At 38.3% G+C, this 18,295-nt stretch overlaps 1 protein-coding gene and 1 long non-coding RNA gene across 22 annotated transcripts in view; one reads left to right on the top strand and one right to left on the bottom strand.

Annotated features, from left to right (window-relative positions):
* LOC121073577 overlaps positions 1–18,295 on the bottom strand; it is a 225,935-nt gene that overhangs the window by 11,785 nt on the left and 195,855 nt on the right. For 10 of the 11 annotated variants that reach the window (XR_005821818.1, XR_005821816.1, XR_005821811.1 and 7 more), the window contains 2 exons: positions 6,393–6,480; positions 5,380–5,473 (listed from right to left, as the gene is read on the bottom strand). This is a non-coding gene — a long non-coding RNA (uncharacterized LOC121073577). Of the gene's footprint in view, positions 1–13; positions 1,910–5,379; positions 5,474–6,392; positions 6,481–18,295 lie in introns of those variants that run through there. The other variant, XR_005821817.1, reaches the window with a different exon arrangement.
* CTNNA3 (catenin alpha 3) overlaps positions 1–18,295 on the top strand; it is a 523,550-nt gene that overhangs the window by 458,923 nt on the left and 46,332 nt on the right. For 8 of the 11 annotated variants that reach the window (XM_040564587.1, XM_040564583.1, XM_040564582.1 and 5 more), the window contains 2 exons: positions 5,341–5,475; positions 14,906–16,343. In XM_040564587.1, coding sequence (XP_040420521.1) covers positions 5,341–5,475; positions 14,906–15,193 — 423 coding nt within the window. In that variant the 3' untranslated portion in view covers positions 15,194–16,343. Of the gene's footprint in view, positions 1–5,340; positions 5,476–6,392; positions 6,481–11,876; positions 12,003–12,173; positions 12,582–14,905; positions 16,344–18,295 lie in introns of those variants that run through there. The other 3 variants (XR_005821804.1, XM_040564586.1, XM_040564588.1) reach the window with 3 other exon arrangements.

Below are 18,295 nucleotides of genomic sequence, written 5' to 3'. Positions count from 1 at the left end.
AAGAAGGATCAATTTTTTTTTCTGTTATATGACTCTGAAATCCAGATAGCATGACAAAATAATTTCTATTATTGGTCTATACAGTTGTGAGCTGATTTGTGGAAAAAAATAGGTAAAATGTCCTCACTTCTGATCTTGACAGGTGCTCTTCCATACAGCACATCTTTTTCAAGTGCACTGCCTCCTTTACAGATTCCGTTTTTAACATTTAAAAACTAAAATTAAAAATCTGTAACCTTTACTGATTTATTACAGAAAATGATGTGGTATCAAAGCTAAAGATGAATGTAATACAGTCTTACTCCTTTTACAATATGGTGAATTCTTACTGGAATATTTCTTACCTAAATTACCTAAAATTTTCTTCTTGTATTATTACTGTGACTCCAGACTAGAAACATGAACAAGTTAGCGTGAGGAAAAAACATTACAGCTCATAACCACTGTTTACCTTCCAAAGTGCCAGGAAATGTGAAATTATTCAAGTTGTTTTAACCCTTTACTGAATTCACTCAAATAACTTCTATTTATTCTAGGTCAGAGCTTGCACACAGTTGATAACCCATATGACCCCTGATATTTATTACCTGTGGCATCTTGTATGCACCTGACACATACTAGTCAGTTACAGGTGTTGCATTTTAGCTAAATTCATGTCATAAGCATTAGAATCAAATAAGCATATATGCTGACATCAATAAAAGAAAAAAAAAAAACCAATAAAATAAAGACACGAACCAAAAAAGCCCTCGTAAGGATATGAGTGAACCAGGCCATCTCCATTCAGTAAGTTCAATACCTCTGTGTTGCACACAACTACAATCACTACTGTATATGCATCAAACTTAGTAAAAAAGAGAATCTTGACCTTACTCCTCCTATTGCAAGATGTACAACATGATCCTCTCATTCCTCTGATGGCTAGAAACCTTTCAACTTCTATATACTCTTGTTCTCATGACAAATCATCCTTTATCTCACCGAGATTTTTTCTTAACTGTGTCATTGTGCTTTTTAAATCTCCATGGTATTTGTAAATACTAACAATTCTTTACTCAACTATTATTTGACCTAGTTATTACTTTAGCTAGTAAAATAGTATATTATTTGACCTAGTTGTTATTTTACCTCTGCCCTGCTCTCTTGGTGTCCTAAAAAGAAAAGAAACTTCACATTCCCTGTGTGCTAACTAATAGCTGTTCTCTGAATTTGGTTCGAACTGAAGGACCCTTTCAAGAATTTGCTGTCTAGACTAGAACATAAATTTTGATGAAATTTAGTGACTGCCTTTCTCAATTACATTAAAATACAGTAAAATATTTTGCTAAAAATAGGTTAGTAACATTTAATTTGTGTGATTTTTTGATGTCATGTAAAAATGGGTTTGTACTATTTACTTCAAAAGAGAAAAGTAACAGCTGCAGGTTGTACCATTTTTCAAGTATATGTTCTAAGATAAACGTGCTTGCATTCTTCACACATGTACTTTTTCTGACACTTCTTCACCACCTGTTATTGAACTTAAATCAGGCTACCCTAAATCATTTCAATTATTTGTCAGCAATTCTGATACTACCTCTATTACCTTACTGTTCACAGTCATCCCAGGATTTAACTGCTACTCTATGTCTTTGCAGTTATCAGGACCGTAGTAACGTATGATATTTTCAGTATTCAAGTGACATGCAAGGAAGAAAAGCAAAACCTGCTTTATTTCTTCTACCTAGCTTCAGACCTGAGCAAGAATCTGAAATAAGCAATCGCTGCATAATGAAGAATCATCACCGTATCTCTTTGACCTTTTCTTGCTCATAAAACATTTTCAAACAAATGATTTTGGTTCACACTCCATGTAATTTCAGAGACTCAAATTCAGGAACTGTGGAATTACATAGTTCATATGGTTTTCCTGTTAGGGAAAAAAAAATCAAACTCTATTTGCAGTATTTTATATAAATCATCAGGTGCAAGAGCACCTCTCTGTTACACTGTTTTTCACTTAAGTTTTTTATAAATTCCTGTGTTGAAAAGAAAGGGACACAGTGCAATACAATTAGCAAATGTCAGTCCGTATTCATATCACTTAAAGATGACTCAGAGTTAACAACTGTGAACATAATCCCAGTTAAGCAGCAACATCAACCTAGGCACATCAATCACAAGTATATTGATGATAAAATTAAACAATGTTTCAACTCCACTGTCAATTTTGTGACCTGAAAGCCCGAAGAATATGAGGCAGGACATCCTGTTTTTAATGAAATATGCGGTAGATTAAGGTTTTTACTAAACGATGCCTCCATAACCATTTGTTTTGCAGCAGGAGGTGCTGGTCTGTTATGGAGCCCAGTAAGAAAGGCAGTCAGACTGTGAGGTATCATTTACAATGCCATTTACCACCACTGTTAGGAGATAACAGCAATCTTGTCCCTTCATACAGCGGGAACCCAAGGTGGTACAGCACCGGATGGGCCTCTGATCCACGTGCAGCATTCTGGGCAAACACTGTCCATACAAGAGATTTCCTCCATTTTCATTTCAGCTATTCATGGGATTTTCTTAAAGAAAAGCAACTCCACTCATTATTTCCAATGTCAAACAAAAAGGATGGTCACATTTCGCTGCAGTCCTACAGGCAAGGATACGCACATGCCCTTACCACCAGTACGAGGAGGGAACTGCTGCAGGCTCCTCCACTGCAAACATCTGGCCAAGCATATGCTGCGGCCAAGGGATTTCTGCAGCACAACCCAGGCCTGAAGGCCTTGTGATACGTGCAGCACAGCACTTGCCTGGGCCTGCTTAGCTTCACTGATACATGGGTCTCTAACTCCTCAATGTATAGTGGTCTTCTAGTCAGGATCAAAAATACAGCAATGCAAGAAAATGTTAATTACTTTAATTCTGGAAGTGTAGGGATCGATACAAAACAGAAAACAGTGTTTTCTTTCACTACCAAGCAAGTGTCGCTTGTACCTGATGTTTCTGAGCACTATGCAGAGGGTTCCTCATGGAACATCCTCTTCACAGAGTACATTTCTTTCTAATACTTCTTTACAGTTGGTCGGCACTACCAAGCCGACATATTTCATGATACTTCCACAATACGGTCTTCCAACTTCCTGTAACCATTAATGAATTTATTTACCAAACACATTTTTGGTACATTTGATAGCTTTGATATTCCTTGTATTTATTTTTCATTATTTTTTCCAGTGACTTTTTTAACCCATGTACGATTCTCATGATTATCATTCTGCAACAGAGGTTTCTGCAATTAACACAGTGTGAAGAACCATTTCCTGTTTTGACTAGGCGAGTTACTATTATTGGCTTTCTGGTTTTGCATTGGAAGAGAGAATACTGATCTTCATGAAAATCTTTTCTGTACTTACCTGTTCTCTTCTGTGCAAGACAGGGGAACAATGCACCATACATACCTGCACAGGGCAGTAAAACTGCGGTTATACCACAGATTTATGAAATGTAATTATGCAACTGAACACACCTTTTTTACCCTAGTATTTGCTTTTTTGAGTGCTACTGAGCACTCAACCAATATTCTCCAGACCAGAGGTCCAGAACACTGGACCAGAATTGTTTCAACGTGAAGGTATCATTCTTAAGTGGCAGTTTCCCTGTCTTTGATGCATATCATCTTCAGCATTCCCAAAATGTTACACATTTCTTCTATAAATGCATACAAGGCAGATAATAAATGTGACTGTCATGCCAATATTATTATATAAATAATCCTGCCAATATTATTATATAAAGTTAAAACGTTGTCTCTGAACTTCTGTAATTGACACTGTCACTACTTGAAGTGGAAGAATGAGATACCGATCAGTATCTGCCTCTCTCTTGAGTTTTTCCAGTGAGGAAAAGAGAAAAGTAAACCGGGGAAAAGAAAAAGAAAAAATAGAAAAGCAAGCAGCTCATTGCAGGAAATACACTTTTAGTATAGCTTTGATAGTTAAAAGAGCTCACAACTGCATTTGACTGGAAGGACAGATTTCTATGAATTAGTTTCAGAAGTTAAAAATGAGTATTCAGGTTTTCTGAACAGCCACAGAGGTATCAGTATTTGAATACTGAGACCACTTTGAAAAATGGTGCACATCAATAAAGAGAGGATGTCAAGACACTCTTCCATTTTTCTCCTAAACTGTGCCAAAGTACAAAAAACATTTTAGTAATGGATCTAGCAGAACACAAGGTAAGGATAGACATTTAATGCATATTAATTACTTAAAAACTGTTCAGGTTAATTTGTATGCTTATCTAAGCATTCCAATACTAAGCGCAGAGTCTTGAAGAACAGAGGATCATGAGAACCCCCATTTTAAGCAGGTATCAAATTTCTTCAACAAAGCCAGTAATTTAAGTAAAGTACTTCATGAAGTAGATTTTTTTCTGGCTTTTAACATTTCTTAGATTTAAACCATTACTCCATCAGTCACTGTTCCATAAACACAAAGGTCTAACTTTATGAAACAACAGATGAATGTTGCCTCTGCATTGGGCTGGGAACATACATACTTTCTTTTCTTAATATATAAAACTGAACTTAATTTCCTATCAAATGAAAATGGCCATGTTTCCAATACAAACCACAGCATACAAAGGCTAAAAATACATCTTTGAGGAACTTGTAGGAATCGATTTCTCGTTTCTCATGCTTACTTCACAGTTTTGGTAGCACACTGAGGGCTCACCATTCACCTCTAAGATATTTTTATTTTGCCAGAGCAATGAACAGCTTTAGAACAAACACACATGAGGTCTTAGGGTGACTAGCTTCTTAGTCACAGAGCAGTATTTCTCCTCCAAGTATTTTTGGTGTTCAAATAAGCGAATATAGAAATATGTTATTTTTTATAAAGTATTCAAGTAAGTGAGTTAGCTATAAGACATTCTTATTTTCATGTTCCCTCTGATACAGAAGATCTGCCATCAAGCTAAATACACTAGATGGAATGCAAAAATGTAGATCATTATTGGAAGATAAAGTATTATTTTGTATAAATGTTAACACTGCTCTTGCATTTGTGTGTTTACATTTGCCCACGTAAATATTACTGTTACTGTAGGTATCTTCTTAAAAATAAGTCAAAGTCTCCTAGGAATTGAAAGAAAAGTAATTATTCCATGTATTAAGGAATTTGATCAGTGATGTTTCTGAGGTAAGCTCTGCGATGTTCAAGTGAATATGGGGAAGTTAGGGATTAATCTGAATGATTTGAGTAATTCCTCAGCAAAGCAATAATGTGATGTATGGGATGAAATTTTTGAATCAGCCACTGCGTATATGATTTATTGTTCGTTCCTTATCTTTAGTGTCCAGACCAATCATGTAAACAGGACTTGTTGGCTTACCTGGAACAGATCAAGCTATACTCCCATCAGCTTAAAATCTGCAGTCAAGTTAAAGCAGAAATCCAGAATCTAGGTGGAGAGCTCATCATGTCTGCTGTAAGTAGAAAAATGGTATAAATTACTATTCATCAAAATAAAATCTATCATATTTGCATTGTCCTTTCCTGTGCTTATGTTCTAGTATAGTCATGATTTTCTTCTTTTATTTGCTTTTTTTCTTTTTACACTCCCTTTACACAGAGAATCTAAGAAAGTAAAGCATAAGACTGGTGACTTAAAAGGCAGAGCAATCGTTTTTGGATTTCCTTTTTCCTTTTAGATTCTTAAAAGGTATTATTCTTCACTATTGTTCTGGAGTACTTTGTTTATAAGAACTGTAACGCCTTTATGATAGTGGATTTTAGTTTAGTTTAGTTTCACATATATGGAGTATGCACAGGTGTATATCAGCATACACAGAAAGAAATCTCCAGAGCTGTACTCCCCATTCAGAACAAAATGCTGAGGGGAATTCTTGACTATCTGCTGTGACATGCAGGAGATCGTACATCCCTACAGAACTAAAGAAAATTAAGAGCAAAGGTGACTTGATTGTTGAATTCATTTCTTGATTTGCCTTATTGTGAGCTAAGTATCATTAGACATGGAAAAGATGTTGCTTATGATTTTATGGAACTTCTGTGCACTTGTTCTCAGCAAAAACATAATTGTAAGTGTTCACATGGAAACAGTGAGGTTGCTATCCCTGGAGATATTTAAGAGGTGTGCAGACCTAGCACTTAGGTACATGGTACGGTGGTGGACATGGTAGCATTAGGTTCATGGTTAGACTTATGATCCTAAGAGTGTTTTCCGACCTAAAAATTCTATGATTCTATATAAGCTATCACTATTATAACTATATATTCTTTGATTATTAGTGTTATTATCTGTGGCATATGGGATTATGATATCCAGACATAAATAAAATGACAAAAAAGAGCTAATGAAAGAGCTTCCCACACCACTCTTACCTTTTAATAATACTTTCCTCTTAATGAAAACTTCACATATTTGCAGTCCTGCAGTACATACATGTATCAGAAGAACACGTAGTATGTTCTTAAAAAAAGCAGAAAAGAACCCACCGTTACCAATATGAGATTTTGAAATACTGACGTTTTATAGCAATATTTTGTTGGATGTTGTCCTGCCAGTACTGCTGTGTGACCTTCAATGAAAAATCTGCTCTTCTATGTTGCTTCATGTCCATAGCTATTGTTCTGACAGAACTGATGCCTGTGTGCGCTAGAGGCACAGCTGCTGCTCCTTGTTCAGCCAGTTTGTTTCTCCTCACTATTACTTCTCCATGTCATTGGGAACTGTCAGTTCAGTTTGTTTCAACTGATAATGGTGGAGGGCTGCTTAGAGGGCCTTAACCCGTGCATACGATTACACAGCATTTGAATTTGACAATAATAAAACACTACGTTTTCTAAAAGTTGACTTCACTCACTAAGAGATAGAATATTATTTTAAAATTTTCTTTTACTGAGAGCTGTAAAAAAATGCCTATTTTTTTTTTTTATGTAATAACACTGTATCTTCCCCTGCACGTGCCCAGTGTATGCTTGTAAGTGTAACTACATAAAAATCCCCTGGCCTTTGGAAGCATAAAAAAGGAATACGGTTCTTACTTATTTAGGGTCAGCTCAGTTACTACTACTTTCTAAAGTCCATCTACCTAGAAGAACTAGTTTAAAGAAGGAAGAAAGTACATAATAGCAACATACAACACAGGTAGCTTTTCCTAAAAATAACTACTTTACTGGTAAGTAAAATCAGGGCATAGATTATAGTTCATACACTCAGTATGTTTTCAAAACAAGCACCATAAACTAAACCATTTGTCTCCATTTCTTTGCAAACTAATCCAAGTGAAGAAGGCAGCTAGGGAAGAATTTAAATTAAACCATACTATTCTGTTTTTCTGAAGGACCATTTTTTCAATGATCAGACATCTGTTTTTTTAAAACCCTCCTTTAAGCGAAAGCAGCAGAACTTAGAAGGGAGTTGGTTAGCATACAAGCAACACATACAAGTGTTATGTTCCGTTATGGCACATCAGGGAAATGGTCTTAAGGTACTTAAGTAAGTTATCTTTTAACTCTGACACAGGTCCTGGTCTAATTATAGGACTCTATTTCAGTTCTTCAAATCCTACATAGATTCAAGTAACAGTTAGTTGTTTTCCTGATTATATTCAATTTCTCCACCTGAAAAACAGGTAAAAAGCAGTAACCCCCAAAATATCCTTGAGGTCTGTTAATGTAATTACTAGGTACACAGACACATAGATAACCTACAGAATAGCCACATTTTTACAATAATTAAGCTTATTGAGAAATAAACACCCCTAGATTGTCCACTCGTGCAATAAAGCAGATTTCCGTAGAGCAGTTCCACAAAGTCTCTGATACTCCAAGGGGACAGCGTGGCAAGGCAAAGGTGAGCCAAAGATAGGCTTATTGAGGAAGAAGGATCAGTTCTCAGTAGCAGGAAAGAAAAATCACAACAGAAAGTCTCCCTTTGGCTTATTTTGTAGCCATTTATTTTGTACGGAGACTAAATCCATGGTGAGTGTCATCTGGCAGGTACATGAAGAAACATAGCAACTAATGAAGTGCTTCCAACTCTTGACCTTTACCTGTGCTTTCTTGAACCCCCATCTTCTTGTGTCACTTTTTTGTTATATGGAATTATCACTGCTCTGTGTGGAAAAAAAAATGTTGAAATGTAAACATCCTCAGTTCAGAAAACAAGATAACTGCTGTTAAAATCCTGGCCCTGGGAAAGGAAAACTCCCATGTCTTCAATGGTCAGGATTCCACTCTTAACAGTTTACCTGTTTATTTTGATTGAGATGTTTACATTTAGAGTTATTATTTCACTCTTTAAGGAGATGAATACAAAGTGGTTAAAACACTATTTTATATAGCAGTATTACTGAAAGAATTATAAAGTAATTAACAGAAAAGCTTATAAATAAGGGAGAAAAAACTAGAAGCGTACCATAGTAAGTTTTCTTACCTTAGTCGCTCAACAACTCACAGAATCGTCTAGGTTGGAAGAGACCTCCAAGATCACCTAGTCCAACCTCTGACCTAACACTAACAAGTCCTCCAACTAAACCACATCACTAAGCTCTACATCTAAATGTCTTTTCAAGACCTCCAGGGATGGTGACTCCACCACTTCCCTGGGCAGCCCATTCCAATGCCTAACAACCCTTTCAGTAAAGAAGTTCTTCCTAATATCCAACCTAAACCTCCCCTGGCACAACTTTAGCCCATTCCCCCTCGTCCTGTCACCAGGCACGTGGGAGAATAGACCAACCCCCACCTCGCTACAGCATCCTTTAATGTACCTATAGAGAGCGATAAGGTCGCCCCTGAGCCTCCTCTTCTCCAGGATGAACAATCCCAGCTCCCTCAGCCGCTCCTCGTAAGACTTGTTCTCCAGACCCCTCACCAGCTTTGTTGCCCTTCTCTGGACTCTCTCGAGCACCTCCATGTCCTTCCTGTAGCGAGGGGCCCAAAACTGAACACAGTACTCGAGGTGCGGCCTCACCAGTGAGTACAGGGGGACAATCACTTCCCTAGACCTCCTGGCCACACTGTTTCTTATACAAGCCAGGATGCTGTTGGCCTTCTTGGCCACCTGAGCACACTGCTGGCTCATATTCAGCCGACTATCAACCAGTATTCCCAGGTCCTTCTCGGCCAGGCAGCTTTCCAACCACTCATCTCCCAGCCTGTAGCGCTGCTTGGGGTTGTTGCGCCCCAGGTGCAGGACCCAAAACTTGGCCTTGTTGAACTTCATACAGTTGACCTCAACCCATCGGTCCAGCCTATCCAGCTCCTCCTGCAGAGCCTTCCTTCCCTCGAGCAGATCGACACACGCACCTAACTTGGTGTCATCTGCAAACTTACTGAGGGTGCACTCGATCCCCTCATCCAGATCATCGATAAAGATATTAAAGAGGACTGGCCCCAGTACTGAGCCCTGGGGGACTCCAGTAACCGGCCTCCAACTGGATTTAACTCCATTCACCATGACTCTTTGGGCCCGGCTACCCAGCCAGTTTTTAACCCAACGAAGCGTACGCCAATCCAAGCCAAGAGCAGCCAGTTTCTCGAGGAGAATGTTGTGGGAAACGGTGTCAAAAGCCTTACTGAAGTCAAGGTAGACCACATCCACAGCCTTTCCCTCATCCACTAAGCATGTCACTTTGTCATAGAAGGAGATCAGGTGCGTCAAGCAGGACCTGCCTTTCATAAACCCATGCTGACTGGGCCTGATCGCCTGGTTGCCCTGCAAGTGCCGCGTGATGACACTCAAGATAATCTGCTCCACGAGCTTCCCTGGCACTGAGGTCAAACTAACAGGCCTATAGTTCCCCGGGTCTACCCTTCAGCCCTTCTTGTAGATGGGTGTCACGTTTGCTAGCCGCCAGTCGACTGGGGCCTCCCCTGATAGCCAGGACTGCCGATAAATGATGGAAAGCGGCTTGGACAGCTCCTCCGCCAGTTCTCTCAGCACCCTCGGGTGGATCCCATCCGGCCCCATCGACTTGTGTATATCCAAGTGCTGTAGCAGGTCGCCAACCATTTCCTCATGGTTTGCGAGGGCCACATCCTGCTCCCCATCCCCTTCCATCAGCTCAGGGTACTGGGTATCCAGAGAACAACTAGTCTTGCCGCTAAAGACTGAGGCAAAGAAGGCATTAAGCACCTCAGCCTTTTCCTCATCGCTTGTAACTAAGTTTCCCCCAGCATCCAGTAAAGGATGGAGATTCTCCTTAGTCCTCCTTTTGGTGTTGATGTATTTTATAAAAACATTTTTTGTTATCTTTAACAGCAGTAGCCAGATTGAGCTCCAGATGAGCTTTGGCCTTTCTAATTTTGTCCCTGCACAGCCTCGCAACATCCTTATAGTCCTCGTGAGTGGCCCGCCCTCTTTTCCAAAGATTATAAACCCTCTTTTTTCTCCTAAGCTCAAGCCACAACTCTCTGTTCAGACAGGCCAGTCTTCTGCGCCAGCTTATCTTTGGGCACGTGGGGACAGACCGCCCCTGAGCCATTCAGATTTCCTTCTTGAAGAGTGCCCAGCCTTCCTGGACTCCTCTGCCCTTCAGAACCACCTCCCAAGGGACTCTGCCAACTAGTGTCCTGAACAGCTCAAAGTCAGCCCTCCGGAAGTGCAAGCTAGCAGTTTTACTGATCCCCTTCCTGACTTCGCCACTATTCCTTAAAATGTAGATTTCATGTTATTTTTAGAAATAGTCAAATCAAATTCAGTCCTTCTTTGATTAATATAACAAAATTTGCTTCAAACACATTTAAGTTGAACGGTTCAATTCAGATACATTTTAAATAGCTGACCTTGATTCCAAAAGATTTTTAACTTTTGACTTCAAATACTGAATAAGTTGTGTATTTCATACTTAATTCTTGGTAAAAGTGTAGTTAAACTGTAAATAGGACTTGGCAGACTGCAAGCAGCCAATTAATAAATCTGTGCTTTAGTACTACAATTTTATTTCCTTTAAAAAAATTGTTTGTAGGAGATAAATGGAAAGTATCCCAACTGTGGTTCTAACAGACCTGCATATTATGTGTCAAGAAATGCTTTGTGAGTATCAGTCTGCATTGTCTGCCGCTTCTTTACGTCAATGAGACAGCGTCTACAAGTCTATAGAAAGAACATGAGCAGGAGAATGACTTATTTACCCGCTCTAGGAATAAAGAAATTTTTTTTTCTTCTAACTAATAGAAACAACTACTACTGACACATTACAAGGCAAGCATCACTTTCTTAGTACACAGAAAACACTTCAACAGAAAAGTACCTTTACATTTTAAGTCATGATTCTGTTTAGCATTGAGAACATTAAATAAAAATAGTTCTATCAGTTATTATATTACACTCCTTATATAAATTGATTGCTACTACTCCCAAGACACTAAATTATTTTCCAAATAATGAGAAATACAATGCATGTAAACAATTAAAAGTACCAAGTTCCTAATTATTGGTTTTGTTACTCAATGAAGAATTTGCCTACAAGAATTCTGATTTTGAATGCTGTTCAGCCAGATGGGCCATTGACCGTGCTTGTGTACTGTGCCACTATTCTGGGAAAACGCAGGGCACATCCTTTCATGTATGCAACAGCAATGCAAGTGCTGGAGACAATAGCTCATGCCAGCCTGAGTGCTACTAGTCTGATTTTTGTTGGTGCTGGGTTCTTTTTTTGTTTGTTTTTGTTTTGTTTTAAACTACTATCTTCAGTTCTGTATCCTCTGTATTTCACCATAATGTGAAGTTACTGTGGTTAGAGAATCATTCTGTCTTCTTAGTGAAACAGCAGTAAAGAGGTACCACTTGCTGACAGGACAGATGACATTTTAACAAGGGAAGATATGGTAAGGGACACTTTTCCCAAATCCTTTCAGGAATTACTGTTTTGACTGACACAGTGAGACCTGCAAAACGTGGAAGCTGGAACACCGTGTCTTCATGGGAAGCGCAGAAAGAGCAAAAGTGAGAGTCAGGCAAAAATAAAACAACCTTTGTTTGTGGCTGGTTTCCTTGTTTTGCTAGTGAATCTTTATATACCACTTGCTACAGATTGAAAACATTGAAAACTTTGCAGCTGTGTGTCTCTAAATAAGATGAACTTAAATGCTCAATGAATATTTTATCACTCTTTCAATTATGCCAAGTTTCATTTCATTGGTTTTCCTAGATAGGACACCTGGAAGAACCTGCTGAATATTTGAGATAAAAGCATCCAAGTGAAGACAGTACTTGAGTACATTCAATTTATAGAAGAATAGATTTACACTAAACTCAGTAACGTTACTGGTACTGAAGTATAAAAACAGATGCTCTCTAGAAAGAATCTCTAGAAAGAATCAACAAAAAAAATATAATGCATATCCTCATTCTTACCATCTGTAACTTCAAGAACATATCCTAAAACCTTCTCCAAAATTGTGAATGTGGTTCAGAAATACCAGTATGCTTTTGCCTCACAATACCCACATTTTCTTTATTTAACCAAGACTAGTGTAAGACACATCCAGAAAACACGGGGGAAACAGAAACTAAGACAATGCAAATAGTGTGAATATCCTAAAGGATAGCATTAAGTAAATTATATTTTTACACTATTTTTACACTATTTTTACAGAAGAGGAAGAAGTGTTTCAATAGAGAGGCTGCACATAAATTGAAACGCTGTCTTCCAAAATCTCCGAACTGTATTGGGCTTCATTAGTGTTAGTGTATATGGAAGGGAAAATATTTCTAAACAATGTGCTTTGAGTGTGTAAGTGTTGTCTTGTGTACCCGTAAGGTTTGTATACATGCATTTATGCACACAAACGCGTATGCACAAAGTAGGAAGTACACCAGCCCTCCTTTGAAGCTTCTGTATTGTCCTGAAACAGGTGCTGTTCTCATCCTAGCAAACTGATGCAGATTTCACAGTTGTTAATGCTCCTCTTCCTTGTTTTGGGAGAAACATCATTAAATGCTGGGCTGCTCAGGTGGACATTATTTACTTGAATAATATTTATTCATAATAAACATTTATAGTAATATAAGCAATAGGATATTTTTTAAAGGGCTTTCTTAAAAGGTTCTTTAAGAATGAAGATTCCTTTCCAATTGAAATTGTCAGCCTTATAATCAAATACAAATCTGGTGTCCTTGAATAAAAAGCTATTCCTTCAGGTCAGTGAGATAATTTATACCACGTATGACCCTAGCAGTTCTTTGGGGGCACTATGACAACACAAAGGGGGGCACAACAGCCTTCATTCCAAGCAATTAAATCCGAAAGAAATGTATTGATATAAAAGGCACTGCACTTAAAATGAACTGTGGCATCATTCAGCTGTTATCTTAACCTGTCCAAAAAAAACCCAAACAACAAACCCTTTCCTGAAAATACAGTCCTAAGCACTGGTGTAATTTTTCCCAGGTTAAGTACACTGCACAGACACCTTCTGGGTTGAGTACACTGGTAGACACCTTCCAAATGCCCAAGTGTGGCATACAATGGCCTGACAGTAGACACAGTTGTAGCGAGCATATACAGACCAGTTTTCTGCACTTGGATTTTAAGACCAGAAGACATAGAAGGACACTGCACACATCAGTTCTTCCCCTTCTGTGAGTCTTGGCACTCTTACATCTGGAAGGATTGCCCTGAGCCTCCTTAGTCTGTTTTCTGAGAACATGCAAAATGAGATGACTTTTCCTCACATCGAAATGTTTAATCAATACTGATGGCCAATTACATACATGAGTTCTTTTGCCAGTGTTGGCCTTCAGTAAAATACTTCCTCTTGTTCTCAGTTTTGTCAAGACCCAGCCCCCAAGATAGGCTCTGCTGCATACAGCCTCTTTGACATCTCTTTCTGAAGCATGTCAGACCACCATCATGCCTAAACCTTGAGATTCACTGTGGGAAGGATTATCAGAGAATAAAATGCCTCTACTCAGCACACATCGTAGGATTACATTTACCTTTTGCAGTTTCATCGTGCAACACTGCTAAGTCGGCCTCTATCTATCTAGGCTGCCAGAGTCATTGGGGGCTGAGGAGGTAACTGAGAAAGTACAAGTCCCCAGCACACTCTGCTCCTGGCCCATGCACACCGTGTATCCTGCAAGGCTCAGATGTGAGAAGAGAGCAGTATACAAAGTTTTATTACACCACAGATCAGTATGGCAGTCAACGTAACAAAGCTGTATGTTTGTTCCAGTTAGCCAATTTCCAGTTAAAATCGAGTGTGCTATTTTCTATTTCAAGGAATATTGATGGGAAATACCTTTAACACTTTATGGCTGCATAGCATGCTGTTGAATGTTGGAGTATGTCATACAGGAGTTTGTTATGCATTATGTCTATGTTCTCATCCTTTAAAAAAGTTTGAGGCCACAGTTACTGTGATTTCCGTGTGCTCACCTGCTCTTAATTACCTTTAAGCATCCTGGCCACCGAGACTAGGTTCAGCAGCTCTAACTAATCCAACTACTTGACAATATCCTCCGTTGCTTAGGAGCATGTGAGAGCACCTGGAATGTGATGGGACCAGCTGGAGAATTTGCCTAGCATTGATGCAAAGGAAATAATGAGTAACATTTTTACAGCTCTTATTTGAGTTAATTATCCATCAGTAGTAATTGCAGTGATACCCTGCAGACAAGCATCATGAATTCACACTAAAAAAAAAAAAAAAAAGCAAGCAACAAACATCTACGTAAGCCTTTTTACTCCACCAGCACAGATTTCTGTATATCACTTCAAGTCTGAGCATCAGAACACGGATATAATGATCAAACACACAAGGGAAAACCAAGAAATTTTGTTTTAGTGCAGTAGTCTTTGGTTTTAACTGTTGTTTATTCCTGAGCATATTGTGATTAAAAGGAGGCTTTTCCTAGACTAATGTTTTTTTTTTTATTACAGTTGGATAGTGTCACTTCACTAATTCAGGCTGCCAAGAATTTAATGAATGCTGTGGTGCAGACAGTGAAGATGTCCTATATTGCATCCACAAAGATTATCAAAATTCAGAGTCCTACTGGCCCACGACATCCTGTTGTGATGTGGAGAATGAAAGCTCCAGAGAAGAAGCCCTTAATTAAAAGAGAGAAGCCAGAAGAAATCTATGCAGCTGTCAGAAAAGGTTCTGCAAAGAAGAGAGTCCATCCTGTTCAAGTCATGAGTGAATTTAGAGGCAGAGAAATAGTCTAATATTCTGCCACTTTGTGTGTCTATGTTGAAGTTCTTACAGTTTTTCACCTCTTCCCCCTACTTATTTAATAATTATGTATGTTAGTGTTTTGCTTTTCCCTAAATATCTAAGTTAACACTTGCTTAAATTACTTTGAAAACGATGTTGGATTAATTAACAGCACACAGTTGAAAAAATACTCATTGTCTTGCAGTGTCAAACTATCACAGCTTTATACTGCATGTTTTCAGCAGAGCACTTTGAGTGATACGTGATGGGACTGTGTTACAGTAGCTGAAAAGCAGGATGCAATGTGCCAAACTCTGCCCCAAGTCCTTCTGCATCTGCTAGGGCCAGGCATTCCTTCATTGGGGATGAATGAGGCCAATATTAAACAGCATTGTAGTTTATGACATACAATATTTTTGAACACTGTTTACTGGGAATGTCCTTTATCAAGATCGTTACACTGTGATCAAAACAGCTGGACTGCTTGATGCTAACTGAGAATCTTGGCCTTTACTTTTTATCCTGATTGAAAGGTCCAAAGATCAACCCCCTCCAAGGCCCAGCTTTACGTAAAAATAGAGGAAATGTAAACTTGAAAATGTTTGAAGAAACAAGTGTCATAACAACATGGACATGACAATGTAACAAAAAAGCACTAACTGCAGCATAGCAATAATAGCTCTCTAAAACAGCCTTTGAAATGTTACCATTATTCAGTGTTCTGTTTCCTACTGTATTCTGTGACCTCTAATTCATCTGGCTGATTGATTATTGCATTAACAACAGAAACTTTTCTAATCACAGCACAAAAGAACAAGTATGAAATACATCATTATTCTGAGACTACTGTGCAAATAACACAGACACATCTTGAATCTGAAGAATGGTGAGATTTTTGCAAGGTAACTAGCCAACTTGATGACTTTGCTTATGGAAGTATAGTCACAAACGTAGGACTGTGCTGTCTAGCAACTTGCTAAATTACTGCATTATATTTCAACATACGTAATGAAGATAAGTGATACTACTCTGATTATCACCATTCTGTAAGATTCTTATGGAAAGAATTTTTTTCTAGATCTGTTTAAATACTAAATCTACTTGGGCTGATTTTTTAAACAAGCAAAAGTCTTCCCTGCCCTATCACTAGGTTTTCCCAGACCTCACCTAACTAAATGTCTTTCCTTAGCAAGCAGATTTTTTTTTTTTTTTTGGTATTTGCTCAGGTATAAGGGCTCCCTCAAATTGCAGAACTTCATGATGCATCATTGACTACCATTAGGAGGAGGTTCCAAAGTATGGGCTGCTGCTCTGTCATTTACTACCATGTTTGCACAATAGTGCCCCTAAACAGCACCACGTGGGCAGCAAAAATAACCTTGAACTGTTTTTTTTTCCTCTTGTGGCTACTCTGTAAGAGCCTGTGCACAGGATCAGGACAGTGGAACAATATAAATTTCTAGGCTGTTGGTTAAGAAGCTCCATAAAACCTATAGTGATCATGCATTAAAGATTTTACAGATCAGTATTCCACTGTCCCCAGCTTTACTATCTGTCAAATGAAACAAAATGAAGGAGAAGTTTGGGGGAAAAACAAAAAAAAAAAAACCCTTTTCCGATACAAATCCCCTCCAATATTTTCACAAGATCTTGGCAACATATGTAGGTACTTGCTAATCATTTTAGGACTATACAGTGGGAAGCAGCTAACAGTCAAGTAGAGCAGGTAGATGCAATATAGAGCTGGTCATATGATGTACTTTCAGTATGTCTGCTAGCACTCCAAGCAGAGCTGAGAAAGATTTTGTGTGATGCATTGCTCAGGAGAGTATAGATTGTCACATCTTAAAGCTAAAATCTCCAAATAATAATTCAGGTTCTGGCCCACCCTCTTTGATTACATATTCCCCAACCAATATTCAAGTCCAAAAGGTAACAGATGGATTGAAATAATCTTGGGCTAGGGGGGCATTACTCTTGAAAAAGAAAAAAACACACCTCACATCTGTGGGATACACCTTTGGTATCAGTTCACCTTGACATTAGACGTCTGTAACTTTTGTTTTCATATTATTAATTAAAAGATTGTACACCACTTTCAGCATTGTGGGTTTTGTTTGGATACGTTTCTGTTTTAGTCTCCAGCAGTAGCAAAACCCTGTTCAAATGCCTGCCAGGCTTTCTTATTCCTGCAAGTTCCGGCTTCTCTAGCATACTAAGTGTGATCTTACTAGCCTGTTTTACATTAGAGCTCTTCTAGCACCCTCATCACTAAGACACAGTTTATTGCTTAATATAATGATCATGACTACAATACCAGTCACAGCTCTTTTAGCCTGGCCATTCTCAATAGCCAGTTTCATCTCAGCATCCAAAACTGTTCCTATTACATAGGAATTTATTAGGGGGAAAAAAAAAAAAAGAAGTAAATGAACAAGGAAATCAAAAGCCACAGTTGCTTTCTGAGAATAGCTAAAAGAATGGTGTTAACTGTATCTGGACTTCTGTTTCTTGGCTAAAATTCAAACCCAAGTGAAAACATGACAAGGTAAAGTTTGTTCCTAGCTAAGGAGAGATAAGAAACAAATCCCAAAGTTGTAAAAAATCTATTGTATTAGCTCATTACCTCCCTCAGCAGATCTGGAAAGTGGGAAACTTTCTCTGCCACTATTAATAATGCTGATAGACAATGCGCTTCTCAGTATGCTTTATTCAGACACAGTTACTTCATTCTGTAATTTGCACATTCCTTCCTAGCCCTGGTTTTCAGATAATATTTTTTCACTTTGCTGTTGTTTTGCCTCAGTGTTTGCATGATATCCATAGTGTAGGAGCATTGACCTTGCAAACTAGGTTCTTAGCTAGAGCTTTACAGGGCTTTCTCATCCCAGTAGCTCAAATCGTTTCATTAGCTTACCTCGTCCACTCCCCATTACCACATTATGGTACAAAGTGTGATGGACAACTTATGACAGTTTTATTTAAAAGAAAAAAAGTCCATAGAGCTCTAAAAAATGAGGTAGTTTGTATTGTTTGTTGTTGAAGCACATTAGTAAAAGAAAAATTTAAACCATTTCTGAGAATGCTGAAGCTGTTGATTTTTGATTATTAAA

The sequence above is a fragment of the Cygnus olor genome, chromosome 7, assembly GCF_009769625.2.
Source record: "Cygnus olor isolate bCygOlo1 chromosome 7, bCygOlo1.pri.v2, whole genome shotgun sequence".
NCBI classification, from domain to species: Eukaryota; Metazoa; Chordata; class Aves; order Anseriformes; family Anatidae; genus Cygnus; species Cygnus olor.
This window is presented reverse-complemented; position numbering and strand designations above follow the sequence as displayed.